The sequence below is a fragment of the Myxocyprinus asiaticus genome, chromosome 7 (genome assembly GCF_019703515.2).
Source record: "Myxocyprinus asiaticus isolate MX2 ecotype Aquarium Trade chromosome 7, UBuf_Myxa_2, whole genome shotgun sequence".
In the NCBI taxonomy this organism is placed as follows: domain Eukaryota; kingdom Metazoa; phylum Chordata; class Actinopteri; order Cypriniformes; family Catostomidae; genus Myxocyprinus; species Myxocyprinus asiaticus.
In genome coordinates, this window is record NC_059350.1 from 41,825,200 (window position 1) to 41,841,046 (window position 15,847).

A 15,847-nucleotide genomic window follows, 5' to 3' on the forward strand; every position below is an offset into this window, starting at 1 on the left:
CTGCATTGTCCATCTGATATTCAAGGTCTTGCTTTGTCGTGTCTGAAAGTCTTGATATCAGAGTCAAAGCATGTTTTAATGTAGTATAGTTACAGTGCATGCAAGACAGCACTGTACTGATACAGTTGAAGTCAGTAGTTTACATACACCTTAGCCAAATACATTTAAACTCATTTTTTCACAATTCCTGACATTTAATCGTAGAAAACATGCCCTGTCTTAGGCCAGTTAGGATCACTAATTTATTTTAAGAATGTGAAATGTCAGAATAATAGTAGAGAGAATTATTTATTTCAGCTTTTATTTCTTTCATCACATTCCCAGTGGGTCAGAAGTTTATGTACACTTTGTTAGTATTTGGTAGCATTGCCTTTAAATTATTTAACTTGGGTCAAACATTTTGGGTAGCCTTCCACAAGCTTCTCACAATAAGTTGCTGGAATTTTTGGCCATTCCTCCAGACAGAACTGGTGTAACTGAGTCAGGTTTGTAGGCCTCCTTGCTCGCACACGCTTTTTCAGTTCTGCCCACAAATTTTCTATCGTATTTAGGTCAGGGCTTTGTGATGACCACTCCAATACCTTGACTTTGCTGTCCTTATGCCATTTTGCATCAACTTTGGAGGTATGCTTGTGGTCAGTGTCCATTTGGAAGACCCATTTGCAACCAAGCTTTAACTTGCTGGCTGATGTCTTGAGATGTTGCTTCAGTATATCCACATAATTTTCCTTCCTCATGATGCCATCTATTTTATAAAGTGCACCAGTCCCTCCTGCAGCAAAGCACCCCCACAGCATGATGCTGCCACCCCCATGCTTCATGGTTGGGATGGTGTTCTTCGGCTTGCAAGCCTCACCCTTTTTCCTCCAAACATAACGATTGTCATTATGGCCAAACAGTTAAATTTTTGTTTCATTAGACCAGAGGACATTTCTCCAAAAAGTAAGATCTTTGTCCCCATATGCACTTGCAAACTGTAGTCTGACTTTTTTATGGCAGTTTTGGAGCAGTGGCTTCTTTCTTGCTGAGCAGCCTTTCAGGTTATGTCGATATAGGACTCGTTTTACTGTGGATATAGATACTTGTCTACCTGTTTCCTCCAGCATCTTCACAAGGAACTTTGCTGTTGTTCTAAGATTGATTTGCACTTTTTGCCCCAAACTACATTCATCTCTAGGAGACAGAATGCGTCTCCTTCCAAAGCAGTATGATGGCTGTATGGTCCCATGGTGTTTATACTTGCATACTATTGTTTGTACAGATGAACGTGGTACCTTCGGCATTTGGAAATTTCTCCTAAGGATGAACCAGACCAGACCAGGTCCACAATTTGGTCTTGGCTGATTCCTTTTGATTTTCCCATGATGTCAAGCAAAGAGGCACTGAATTTGAAGGTAGGCCTTAAAATACATCCACAGGTACACCTTCAATTAAGTACACCTCCTGTCAGAAGCTAATTGGCTAATTGCTTAAAGGCTTGACATCATTTTCTGGAATTTTCCAAGCTGCTTAAAAGTACAGTTAACTCAGTGTATGTAAACTTCTGACCCACTGGAATTGTGATATAGTCAATTAAAAGTGAAACAGTCTGTCTGTAAAAAATTGGAAATATTACTTGTGTCATGCACAAAGTAGATGTCCTAAACGACTTGCCAAAACTATAGTTTGCTAATATTAAATCTGTGGAGTGGTTAAAAAATGAGATTTAATGACTTCAACTTAAGTGTATGTAAACTTCTGACTTCAACTGTTTCCTCAAAAATTCTGGTTAGGGGTTTGTTCTTTCACACTTGGGTATGCTATCTATTTTTTCGCTTTTTAAACTTAATTAGAAATTGAAGATTAAAGTTTAAAGATCTCCCATTAACTGACATTATTAGAATGTTGCACATTCAAAATCTTATTGTTAAGGTGTCAACATTTGTATACATAATTCCAATTGGTCTTTTTTCTTGTAATTGGTCTATGTCTTCATTCATGTGCACAGCCGACAGAGAATAAAGGTGCATTCCAATACTGATAGTGGCCTTTGAAGTGGACTTCACAGTATTCAGCCATCTCAGGTAAGATTCCAATCTGAAGGGAGCATATATGTTCAGTTGGAAGGGCACTCCAAACGGCATAGGGAATAAGTATATATCAATATATCACTTCACAGGAAGTGGAGAGGGAAAATTACCCACCAGTCTTTGTGAACTATCAGAGTGCATTTACATTTATTTATTTAACAGACGCTTTTATCCAAAGCGACTTCCAAAATGAGGAAGGATACCACAAAGCGATTCATCTTAAGGAGACAGTAGCACGAAAAGTGCTGCATTACAAAGTTTCAATTGCATCAGAAAAGTACTTAAACAGAGATTAGATTGAAACTTAGATTCTATCCCCTAACCCTACCCCTAAACCTACCCTCACAAAAAAACGTTCTGCATTTTTACATTTTCAACAAAACATAGTTTAGTATGTTTTTTAAATGATTTGAATTATGGGGACACTAGAAATGTCCTTATAAACCACATTTATAGCATAATACCCTTGTAATTACCAGTTTGTCACCTAAAAAAAAGTCCTCGTTAACCACTTAAACCTGCCCACACACACACACATACACACACACACAAACATGCACACACACACACACACACACACACGCACACACACACAAACAAAATAAACAAAAGGGGTTTGAAAGGCTGCCGTTTTTAGTAAGCTTACTTTACCACAGTTGTGCTTCTATGCGGTTATGCGTGCTAGATGCAACCTTTACATCCATTTTCATGACAATAGGTCAAATAGACATATAGAAGACACACATAATATAAAATAACCAAATATCATTTATTTTTTTAGATTAAACAGCAACAATCATTTAACTTATGTGTTACAAGTCTGGAGAAATATATTAATTTAAATATTTTAATGTAAGCAGTAATCTTTATGTGGTGTATAATTTGTCATTGGTTAATGGTTTATGTTAAGTTTTATATACATTATAATGATAAAACATATATAAAACACATTATAAAATATATTATCATTGTTTAATGCAACTAACATGAACTCGCAATGTGCAGTAGTATAATAATACATTATCATAAACCAAGATTAATATATGCTAATATATAGATTTCTTATTTTTATTTCATGATATCTAATACATTAATATCAACATATACAGTAGAACCTTATTGTAAAGTGTTGCCAAGATTCTTTTTCTACCTTGCACTGGTGTTTCCTTCAGGAATGTCAAATCATTTGAATTCTATTCGTATTCTTTTCTAGTTCTTTATTTAACATTAGCACAGTAGACCTTGTAAGTATTAGTCTAGGGCTTTCCCCTGACCCAGATCTATTTAACTTCAGGGATTACCTCTTGAGATAAAGAATATATGCACTATTTCTGTTTTTAAGAATTGTTCAGCATACAGTTTGACCTTATCAAAATCAAAGCACTCATCTTAAACCCCCGTCTCCTTTTTTCTCTTTCTGTGCATGTAAGTGTATGAGTGTTAAGGGAGAAGTGAATAAAAATACTTACAAAAGCGAGATTTTCGGTTCACCCTGAGCTTCTTTGCAACGCTGGAATGATTCAGAGAGGAGGAATGGGACAGTAAGTGAGAGAGGGGAAAAGCAAAATTGGGGGGTGGGGGGGGGGGGTAATCTATCCCTGCTCTGTGGAGACCAGGCTGTGTTTGGAGTTCTGTGGTTAAACCCTTTGCCTCTCTCTCTTATCAGCTTAAACTATTGACAGCCATTTTCACTACACACACCAAATAGGATTAAACAGTCTAAAGAGAGCGAGAGAGAGAGGCAGCCGACTACACAGATGCACACACGCTTTCGGTCCCTTTCTCTTTTGTTGGCATAATGCAACTATTCAGAAACACGATAAATGTGTTATCAGAGTCCCTTTCATATCTGTCGCGCACATGCACGCTTGCAGTCAAATTCTGGAGTTATAGAGTCAAGAACCACTTTCGTATTAAAGGTATAGTTCACCCAAAAATCTACATTTTGGCATTATTTACTCACCCTCATGCTGCTCCAAACTGTTATGACTGACTTTCTTTAGTGGAACACAAAAGGAGGTTTTAGACAGAATGTTAGCCTATCTTTAACATCATCTTTTGTATTCCACAGAAGAAAGTCAAATGGGTTTGGATCAACATGACAGTGAAAAACACTATGAAAGAATTTTCAGTTTTATTTGAAATGTCCCTTTAAGCACTCTCGTGTAAGCAATCATTTCAAAGCTAACTATTTATTTGAGTCAATCTATTAAGCAATCATTCAGATGAGTAGACTCTTCTCCATAATGATAGGGTGAGAAGGATATTAAACAGGAAGTGATTCATTTTGACAAGGCTGTATTAGGGCAGCTTAGTTTAGCTTTCCCTAACAAACTCCAGGTAAACATCATGGAAATGAGTCAATAAATAATTTAAGCAAAATTCATGTCATTTGAATCCAGCTAACAAGGGAGAGCGATGAGCTACTGCACCATTATTGACCAGTAGGGGGAGCTCTTGATACACGAAAACCATGGTAGTGAATGATTGAGCGAGAGAGTGAGAGAGCGAGAGAGAGAGAGGCACTTCTCAGAAATGAGTGCTAAAATCTGTTTTGAAAGAAACCCCCCCCACCCCCTTATCTGAGAGGTTTCTTTAGAGAACTGTCTGGGTGTTGTTCACAGCTTTTTGCTCTGGGTGTGCATGTGAGAGAAAGACAGAAAAGAGGAAAACAGGCAAAGAGGGCAGAAACAGGTACATGTCTGTGACCACTTCTCATATATAAAGTAGAACAATTCAGTTTGTGATTTGAGATGGTGTGTGTGTACGTGAGAAAGGGAGTCTACCATGTCGTATGGGTATGTGTGTGTTTGTTGTTAGTGTTCAGTTGGTTATAACAAGGCGTGTGTGGGCAAATCATTACACAACCCCCACATACAGCAACTACACAGATGAACACAAGCAACCCCCCAGAACACACACACACTCACATTTTAAAGACATACAGTAAGACCACTGATGAGTAGCATCAAGTTAGTTGCAAACTATCTATCTGTCTGTCCGTCCGTCCATCCGTCCGTCCATCTGACCTTTTTATCTATCCATCCATCTGTTCTTTCTATCTGTCTGTCCTATCTATCGTCTTATCTGTCTGTCTGTCTGTCCTGTCTTACCATTTGTCCTGTCTGTCTGTCCTATCTGTCTGTCTGCCTGTTCTATTTGTCTGTCCATCCATTCGTCTGCTCTATCCCTCCATACTATCTATCGACTTATCTGTCTGTCTGTCCTTCTGTCCTGTCTATCATCCTATCTGTCTGTTTCTGTCTGTCTCTTATCTATCTATCTATCTATCTATCTATCTATCTATCTATCTATCTATCTATCTATCTATTGTCCTGTCTGTCTGTCTGTCTGTCCTTTCTATCCATCCATCCTTTCTATCAGTTTCTATGGTCTTTTCTGTCTGTCTGTCTGTCTGTCTGTCCTATCTATCTGTCCATCTGCCTGTATGGCTGTCTGTCCTTTCTGACTGTCCTTTCTGTCTGTCTGTCTATCCTTCTATCTATCTTTCCATCTGTCCATCCATCCATCTGTCTATACACACTCTCTAATTCAAGTGTATTATTTTGTGCCTGTATGCATTTTTGTCCATTTCCCCTGCTGCTACGGCCTTATTTTATAGGGAATTCAAACAAACCCAGTGATAAATGGACTACATATGGCAGCCATCAATCCTGTCGCTGACTACAACTCCCAAAGTGCATCGCATCACTGGAGTGAAGCAGCAGATTACATGCTCTGTAGATCCAGGCACTTAATTACAGTATTGCACTGCAGCTGACAGACAGTCTTATACACAAAGTGCTAATACCTACAAGCGCCTGCCAATAATTTACCTACCAAACTGACTACAGTTACCTGTTGGGTTCTTTCCAACAAGCTGTGATTCTGTGCAACACACACACCTTGCTATTAATTCCAACCATCAAGAGCTCCACAGTAACTTCCTGCACACAAAATAACACTCAGGGTGGGTTCAGAATGGCATATTACTCACTATTATTGAAAGAAATTTGCAACCAATATGTACATTTTGCACAGTGTGTGAAATGGCATACTACAGTGGTGGCCAAAAATATTGGAACCCTTGGTAAATATGAGCAAAGAAGGCTGTGAAAAGAATTCTGCATTGTTTATCCTTTTGATCTTTCATAAAAAAATAAAAATAAAAAATAAAAATCTAACCTTTAATTGAAGTAAAACAATTGAAACAGGGTAAATATCTCATTATTAAATAAATATTTTTCTCCAAAACGCATTGGCCATTATTATTGGCACCCTTTTATTCAATACTTTTTGCAACCTCCCTTTGCCAAGATAACAGCTCTGAGTCTTCTCTTATAATGCCTAATGAGGTTGGAAAACACTTGGCAAGGGATCTGAGACCATTCCTCCATACAGAATCTCTACAGATCCTTCAAATTCAGAGTTCCATGTTGGTGGACTCTCCTCAATTCAGTTCACCCCACAAATGTTCTATGGGGTTCAGGTCAGGGGACTGGGATGGCCATGGCAGAACCTTGATTTTATGGTTAGTGAACCATTTTTGTGTTGATACTGATGTTTGTTTTGGATCATTGTCCTGCTGGAAGATCCAATCAGGGCCCATTGTAAGCTTTCTGGCAGAGGCAGTCAGGTTTTGATTTTATATCTGTTGGTGTTTGATAGAGTCCGTGATGTCATGTATCCGAACAAGATGTCCAGGACCTCTGGCAGAAAAACAGCCCCACAACATTAAAGGTCCAGCACCACATTAACTGTCGGCATTGGGTACTTCTTGATCTTTTTGTGTGCCAAACCAATCTCTGGTGTCTGCTGCCAAAAAGCTCTTTTTTTGTTTCTTCTGACCATAGAACCCGGTTGCATTTGAAGTTCCAGTAGTGTCTGGCAAACTGAAGACGCTTGAGTTTGTAGTTGGATGAGAGCAGAGACTTTTCTTCTTGAAACCCTCCCAAACAACTTGTGGTGATATAGGTGATGTCTGATTTTTTATTTTTTAGACTTTCTGACTCCAAGTCCCAATTCATTTCTGTAATTCTCCAGCTGTGATCCTTGGAGATTCTTTGGCCACTTGAACCATCCTCCTCACTGTGCATGGAGACAATATAGACACACGTCCTTTTCCAGGCAGATTCTTAAGATCTCTAGTTGATTGGAACTTGTTCATTATTGCCCTGATAGTGGAAATGGGCATTTTCATTGCTTTGGCTATTTTGTTATAGCCACTTCCCATTTTGTGAAGCTCAACAACCTTTTGCTGCACATCAGAGCTATATTCTTTAGTCTAACCTACTGTAATTGATGATTAAGGAAATTTGGCCTGTGTGTTACCTTATATTTATACCCCTGTGAAACGAAGTCATGGCCGAAAAATTTCATGTTCCTAGTCACCCAGGTGCACTAAAAAATGTAAAATATGAATGGGAATATACTTCAGATATATTTTACCCATAAGAATTTCTAGGGGTGCCAATAATTGTGGCCAATGTGCTTTGAAGAAAAATATTTATTTAATCATGAGATATTTCCCCTCTTTCAATTGTTTTCAATTAAAGGTTACATTTTTATGATTTATTTATTTTTTATTTTTTTTAATGAACGATCAAAAGGATAAACAATACAGATTTTTTTTTTCACAGACTTCTTTGCTAATATTTATCAAGGGTGCCAATATTTTTGGCAAACACTGTACTGTACATACTGTAATATTATTGAAATAGTAGTCAGCAATATGTATACTGTGCACGTTAGGTAAATTAACAATACATATTATTAAAAGATTACTGTGCAACATGTATACTGTACACAGTATGTGAAATAGCATACAACATACTATTAATAAAAGTATAGCATGCAATATGTGTCCTGTGAATGTGAAATTACATACTACATAATATTATTTAAAGAGTAATGTGCAACATGTTTACTATGCATAGTATGTGAAATGACATACTAAATACTATTTAAAATTAAAGTAGCATGCAATATGTATTACGTGCACAGTATGTGAAAAGGCATACTACATACTATCATTGAATGAAAGTAGCATTCAAATATGAATACTGTTCACAGTATGAGAAATGTCATAACTCATACTTTTATTGAAAGAAAGTTGCATGCAATGTTTACTCTGTACAGTATTTGAAATGGTATACTACATACTATTATTGAATGAAAGTAGTATACAATATATACTGTGCACAGTATGTGAAATGTATACTACATACTATTATAGAAAGAAAGCCGTATGTACACTGTACACAATATGAACATTTTCTGTTTGCATGGAATACCAAAACAGATGACATACATATGCAGAAATAAGTAGTATACCAGAGCACACACTGTGATTAATGAACCAGAGACAGGATCTTTATTTGATCAGACTGCCAAAAGTTAAGATATTTTTACACAAAATTGGATAAATAAATGCAAAATAACTGTATCTTCCACATGAATACCAGACACTACTATCTGAATTAAACATGCCAGTGAGAAGCACAGAGGAGAATCATAATGGATTATGGAAATGACAGACACATGACAGAGCATAAACCTGCCTAATGTTACAGTTTGTACTTAGCAGATGTTTTCACAGAAGCATCTGACCCTATAAAGCAAAGAGGGGTGTATTTAGGGGAACATAGAGAAGATACATATAAGTCTTTCTTTGAGAGATATAGAGAACATCAGGATGCCTCAGTGACAGTGATTCAGCTATCCGATTTGCTTGGATGAAATGACAGATGAAACCAAACACAACAAACTCTTTTCTTTGGAGAGGAATCAGATTGTCATGAGTTCAGTGGTGCAGATTAAAGCACTTCAAACGGCAAACAAATCAATGTCTCTCTTCAATCAATCATATATATTAAAATATTAGCAGATGACTGAACATTATCCTTACGTGTAGTTGCTGTTACTGCCATACATTTAAAGTTGGGTAGAGGCAATAGTGCGCTAGACACCTTTAACAGTTTGTGAAAAGTCCAGTAGGACTCTTCTATTGTCAATGCACATGGCCATATGAATATAAGGGATTTAATCTTTGATTTGCTTTGGTTCAGACTAGCATAGTGTAAAGTTTTCAGACCAATATCTCCACCTCTATCACCATAAAATTGAGCTAGTCAAAATTAAATTTTTAGTAGAAAAGAAGCTCAACCTTCTCATATATCTTTTTCCATGCCAGATATACAGAATGTGTGGGTGTGTGTGTGTGTGTGTGTGTGTGTGTGTGTTTGTGGGAACACATATAAGATGCATGATCTCTGGTAATACCCAGTGTTGAGTCTTGTAATTATCACATTTTGGATTGTCCAGACACAATGGATGATGGCTGATCTCCTGTTTACAGTGTGTGTGTGTGTTCTCTGCTTGTCAGATTATCACCATCCTCCTTTTTCCCTTGTTTTTGCACTCTGACAAATTTCAACTGAGACTGACAAATATTAATTTGTCTTTGGTGAGAAAAAAGTCAGACATTATGGTTCTCTCTGTCTTTGAAATCCATGCTTATTTAGAGCAAAAAAAAAAAAAAACACACACACAAACCTTCATATTTCAGCAGATAATACCTTGTAGAATAACAGACCAATCGTTACATATGTTTGTCATATAATTTTAGACAATCTCAATTTTAAAACCTAGTGAGCTGTCTACTATCAACATTGGCAGCTTTCTATGACAGCATCTATGGCAGAATCTAACTGAAATGAGACCACATAAGTTACTGATTTGAAACACTTAGGCAGCAGCTCCCCGTGGCATATAAACGGCTTTCTTCATGAAATACACTCAGGACACTTGATAATTGATAATTATTTTCAATACATTTTGACATTAGCATGTTGCTAAGACAACAAGGCAAATCTCTAAGCATAAAGAATACATTGCTTACACATATTATGTAAAATAGTCAATTTTAATTGGACTTAATTGTTCGTTATTGTACATTTTTGTGTATTGAAATGAATATATTTATAACAAACATTTCCTTGCTTCTGCCTGCAATCTTGGATGATTTTTCTCACTGACCTTGTTGCAATGCATTCTGGTATTACCTTCTCTTTGAAGGATACTTGCAATACTGAATTCGTCCAAAACAATTCTTTTTAGAAGGTAGCACATGAATAGTAGTAGTTAGTTTGTTTTTGGGTGTTTAAGTATGGGCCAAAATCAACATGTACATGTAGGGCCCTATATTAAGACCGTGTAGGCATGTGCTAAGTCTTATACATTAGTGGGTTAGCAGAATAGCTCGAATAAATGGGTTTTGGTCAAGTGCAATTTAATACTTACGTTTTTTTTTTTCTGGTTATTGCGCTGTCTGCATCCTGTTACAGTATATATTCCATTCACTGTCAAGCAATGATCATTTCCCACCCTGTCCCTGGCCCTCTGTCTGAAACTGTTTTTGCCTAAGCACCTCCTTAAAACTTCAACGTATATGCCCACTGTTGTGATTGGCTAACATTGTACAGCACCTCGAAATCAGCCATATTTGAAATTCAATCGGAATAGAACGAGCAAGCTCCACAACAAACGTGCCCAGTGTAAAAAGGGTGTCAGCACCATAAACTATCAAACAGTCTTGGCATTTGAAATATTCATGAATGAAATGATTTACTAATTGGTTTGTGTCGGTTTTTAATTGCCCCATCCTTCAATAATAATTGCTTTGCAAAGCTTGACTCATATTATGACTGGTTCACAAGCAAAAAACATGCAATCCACACTGAAATATCATGAAGACACATCCACATGACGCACACACATAGTCCAAACACGGATGTTTTTTCGTGGAAGTAGTCGTGGAAGTAGAGAACGAGACTGTGGTGAGCAGGGCGGGGCCGAGTGGTGTCTGGGCAGTTCCACCTGTGTGCCACACCAGCCTCGCGTTCCAGTGAGGGCCAGTGGGAATATTTAAGGAGAGCAGACAAGAAGAGAGAGACATATGAAGCTGTGTGTGTGTGTGTGTGTGTGTTTGGCATGTCTGCAGGGAAGCAGCATGTGAAGTTGTTTAATGTTATGTTTAAGAAATAAATGTCTATGTGTTTGTCAAGCCGGTCCCAGCTTCCTCCTTTGCCATTCTTGAATTGTTACAGAGATGTTTTAGCAGCTTGGTTTCAATAATGCTTTTATTGCATTGGGGATTAAATTTTGAGTTCTGAAATTTACAGTATGTTTTATATGTCAAAATATCAAGGAAAATTTGATTCCTCATGACATGACCATTTTAAAAAGTTTAAATCTAAGGCTGTTAATTTAGTGTGTTAAAAGAGTATGATTAATTATATGAAAAACAGCGGGTTAAAAAATAAACACAATAACCATTCCCCTGGACTTCATTAAGGAATTTTCCAACCATCAGAGTACCACCTTCATGTTTTTATGGGTCTCAGTCAGCAGGGGGCAGCAAGCGCAACTCCAGCTCTACAGGCAATGTGCAGCTGTACAGACAACAAACCACAGCAGACAGCTCAAGATACGATGCGGTCTTGCGTTCAAACACAGCTGGACAGTGTGCAACTCTGAACGCAGGGGTCTCGAGATGTGTTAAACTATGTTTAATGCTGTTTATGACATGACACATCTAAAGTGAGATGCTCCAAAAGCAACCAACTGACGCATGCACATTTACAAAAAGCTTGGACAGAGTGACGAATTCAGTTGCAAAATGGATTGCTGTGGACTGTACTGCCGTGCAAAGGCAAAAGGCCGTAACTTTGTTTTTGGTCGAAAATGAGTTATTTCTTTATTTTTTATTTTTCCCCTTTTTCTCCCAATTTGGAATGCCCAATTCCCAATGTGCTTTTTTAAGTCCTCGTGGTTGTGTAGTGATTCACCTCAGTCTGGGTGGTGGAGGACGAATCCCAGTTGCCTCCGCGTCTGAGATCATCAACCTGCGCATCTTATCACGTGGCTCGTTGAGCATGTTGCCACGGAGATATAGCACGTGTGGAGGCTTCATGCCATACCGCGGCAACCACATTCAACTCACCATGCGCCCCACTGAGAACGAACCACATTATAGCGATCACAAGGAGGTTAACCCATGTTACTCTACCCTCCCTAGCAACCAGGCCAATTTGGTTGCTTAGGAGACCTGGCTGGAGTCACTTAGCATGCCCTGGGATTTGAACAATGAACTAGTGAACTCCAGGGGTGGTAGCCAGCATCTTTACCACTGAGCTACCCAGGCTCCCCGAAAATGAGTTATTGATATTTTTGAGACATTCAAGACCTCCTTTATCATGTGGATAAGTATCTTGAGTCAATTTCGTTGTTTTTTCGAGAAAATAATGGGTTGTCTTAACAGTAACTTCCAAAAGCCCAGGAGAAACCAAGGCAGAACTCCGTAACTCCAATTACTGCTCTTTGACTTTGTTTTGGAACACTCAAATTGAGTTAGGGTACTCTGCCTTTGTTTAGCCGTGAGTCAAAATGAAGTTACTGTGCCGGCATGGAGTTACTGTACTCTGCCTTTGTATTTACATTAAAGTTTGCCACGTTTAAATTACGGTGTAGCCTGTATACTGTCATACATCTGTCATTGAAGCAATCTGACACACACGATACCTGAATGAAAGTGTAGTAAACAAATATTGTTGTGTTTTTATATAGTGTTTAAGGATGACCTCTCGAGGGAAAATGATGGTTGAGATGGCTTTGAAACGCCGACATCAAGGTCAAGGTAAGAAATTGTGTAACACAAAAGATGCATTAGACAAACGAATTAGATAGATAGATCACAATCTACTTTATTTAGCTAGCTAGCAGCCTATAGCATAAATAGGCTACTCGGCTGTCCAATGAATAGGCTACCAAACTGCTCCATATAACAAAGCACTGTAAACAAGCAAAGACTAGATAACTTGCCAGCAATAAATAATTGTAAATATGCTTAAAGTTTTTTTTTCCTTAATGCAGATTATTCAGTCAGTGCCAGCCTGTCAGTGACAGCTGTCAACATCAGTGTCAGTGACAGTCTGGGGCTGCCCACTAGTTGCACGAGTGTGGACTCGAATGCCATGTCAGCGTAGCATGTAGCATGATCACACATAAAATCAGTAGTAACAGTTCACAATTAAATCTATCCTACCTTTTCTAGTAACCCGATAAAATCCATGGCAATGAACATCATCACAGATGTTTAATCCACAACAGTCCACAAGCATTCTGATTTCTGAGCATTATTCCTTCTTGCTGGCGTTCACATCAACCCATAAGTCAATCTTTTAGGCTAGGCTACTTTCATTCAGTTCAATGTAAAAGCACTTAGGCTAACTTATGTCTTGTATCCATTTACGTTAGTGAACACTGCAATAAATAAATTGGTTTCAAAACGGTATCCAACCACATGTATAACTTTCTGTGTGGAAGTCATTTACGGTCAGATTCAGAAAAACAATTAATATAGTCATATTACGATTGGCCAATCCAATCCACCAGTCAGAGAGCTCTGCATAGGAGCATGGTAGCCAAACTTAACCCTTGATTAACCAGCTGTGGCACTACCTTGTAGGCCTGTGGCTGTGTCCAATTTGTTAAAATAGACACTGATTAATCAAATAGCCTATTGGTAAAAACAAATGTTTGATGGACCTTACAGTATTATTTTCTACGTGTATTGGATATATATAAAATATTATTTCCTATTCCTATTTCCTTCCATGCCTTATTATTATTATTATTATTATTATAATTATTATTATTATCATCATAATCATCATCATCATTATTATTTGCTCTATTCCTTTCAGTTCCTTGTGGCGATATTCCTTGCGGTCCAGAAGCACCACAAAAAAAAAAAAAAAAAGATTGTTCTGGACAGTGGTAGGCATTTCTCCAATTTGATAACATTGACATTAATTAATCAAATATTGTTCAAATATTTCATGTTCATGTTCCATTTATTTTCCCATGCATGTCTCCAATTTATTCTGTTCATTTTAGTATACTGATTGTGATCCAGCACCCAAATCAAAAACATGGACAGTTCTTGTTAGTTGTCTGGATATTAGTTTCCTGGTGTTTGGTTCCGATGAGCTGTTCTGCAGCACACCTGACACTACCCTTGCTGCTCTTATGGAGTTTCCCCTCATTCCAGCCACAGGACCACTGCCAGCACCAGAGCCCACCCTTACTCCAGTCACAGCACCACTGCCAGCACCAGAGCCCACCCTCGCTCCAGTCACAGCACCACTGCCAGCACCAGAGCCCACCCTCGCTCCAGTCACAGCACCACTGCCAGCACCAGAGCCCACCCTCGCTCCAGTCACAGCACCACTGCCAGCACCAGAGCCCACCCTCGCTCCAGTCACAGCACCACTGCCAGCACCAGAGCCCAACCTCGCTCCAGTTACAGCAACACTGCCAGCACCAGAGCCCATCCTCACTCCAGCCACAGCTCTACTACCAACACCAGAGCCCACCCTCGCTCCAGCCACAGCTCTACGTACTTCCAGCACCAGAGCCCACCCTCGCTCCTGCCACAGCTCTACTACCAGAGCCCACCCTCACTCCATCCAAAGCCCCACCAATGAGAGATCCATGTGGCCAGAAATGCAGAAGAAAATGCACAGACAAATTTAGTGAGGAGAGGTGTAAGGAGACCTGGAACAGGTACTGGGACATGGAATACACAGACAGACTTGCATTCATGTTTCACAGTGTCAGCCAGCTACCAACAGCAAAATTGTGTGTGGATGGAAAAACAAGTCGGCGTGGCAGGTCCCTTGTTTACATATGAATGAAGATCAGGTCCCACAGCAGGTCTGTAAAACTTTCTTTTTGGCCACTTTGGGGTACCACCTGGCGAATTACAGCCTGGTCCTCTCTGTGATGGGGAAGGAGATAGGAAATGAGGTGATCCCAAGAGACCAAAGAGGAAGACATACACCGGCCAACAAACTGGACATGCAGCCTGTATATGACCATATTGAATCCTTCCACCCATCAGTCAGCCACTATCGAAGGGAGCATGCCCCACATCGTCGCTGCCTCCCTAGTGACATTAACATCAAGCTCATGTATGCTGATTATTTGGAAAAAGGCAACAGGTGCTCCTATGAATGCTACTGCAAAGCTGTGAAGCATAAGAACATCAGCTTTGCAAAGCTTGGAGAGGAGGAATGTGAGGAGTGCCTACTGCAGGATCAGCACATGAAAAATGACCATGATGGGGATGGCCATGTCATGGACTGCTTGCAGTGCCAGAGGTGGAATGGGCATAAGGAGTCTGCCGTGCAGAGCAGGATGACATACCAGGCTGATGCGGAGAATGACTGGCCAGAGGACACATCAGTGAGGAGTGTGGACCTTCAAAAAGTAATCATATTGCCTCGTATGCCTGGTCTGAAAACATAAATCTTCACAAAGTGTATCGTGGCATTCCATGAGACATTTGCCTCTGTTGGCAAAAATAAAAAATAAAAAACACCATTTCTGAGGACTGGAATGAGGGCACGGCAGGGCAAAGTGCAGCAGAGATCACCTTTGCCTATGTGACTGCACTAGAGAAAGAAAGGGACATATGCCACAGCATCTTCTGGGTGGACAACTGTTCTGCCCAAAACAAGAATTGGTGCCTGCTATCCTCCCTAGTCTGCCTTGTTAATGGTGATTCCACCTCTATGGAGGATATCACTCTAAAATACTTTGAGAAGGGATACACTTTCATGAGTGCTGACAGTTGTCACCATGGTGTCGAGCAGGAGATGAGAAATTGTCCTGGAGGAGTGGTGTATGACTTTGAGGATTTTGTGAGTGTTGTG

The 15,847-nt window shown here is 39.2% G+C and overlaps 1 protein-coding gene across 1 annotated transcript; it reads left to right on the forward strand.

Moving 5' to 3' along the window:
• The first annotated feature begins 12,704 nt into the window (after positions 1 to 12,704).
• LOC127443579 (cyclin-dependent kinase inhibitor 1C-like) lies at positions 12,705 to 14,666 on the forward strand. The gene is made up of 2 exons (XM_051702256.1): positions 12,705 to 12,765; positions 14,047 to 14,666. The coding sequence occupies exons 1-2, from the start codon at positions 12,705 to 12,707 to the stop codon at positions 14,664 to 14,666; spliced, it is 681 nt and encodes a 226-aa protein (XP_051558216.1).
• The last annotated feature ends 1,181 nt before the right edge of the window (positions 14,667 to 15,847 follow it).

Bases quoted from the DNA above. Each gene is read 5' to 3' on its own strand.
- LOC127443579 (XM_051702256.1), top strand. From the start codon at position 12,705: ATGACCTCTCGAGGGAAAATGATGGTTGAGATGGCTTTGAAACGCCGA. The intron at 12,766-14,046 runs GTAAGAAATTGT...ATTGTGATCCAG, and splicing joins ACGCCGACATCAAGGTCAAG to CACCCAAATCAAAAACATGG.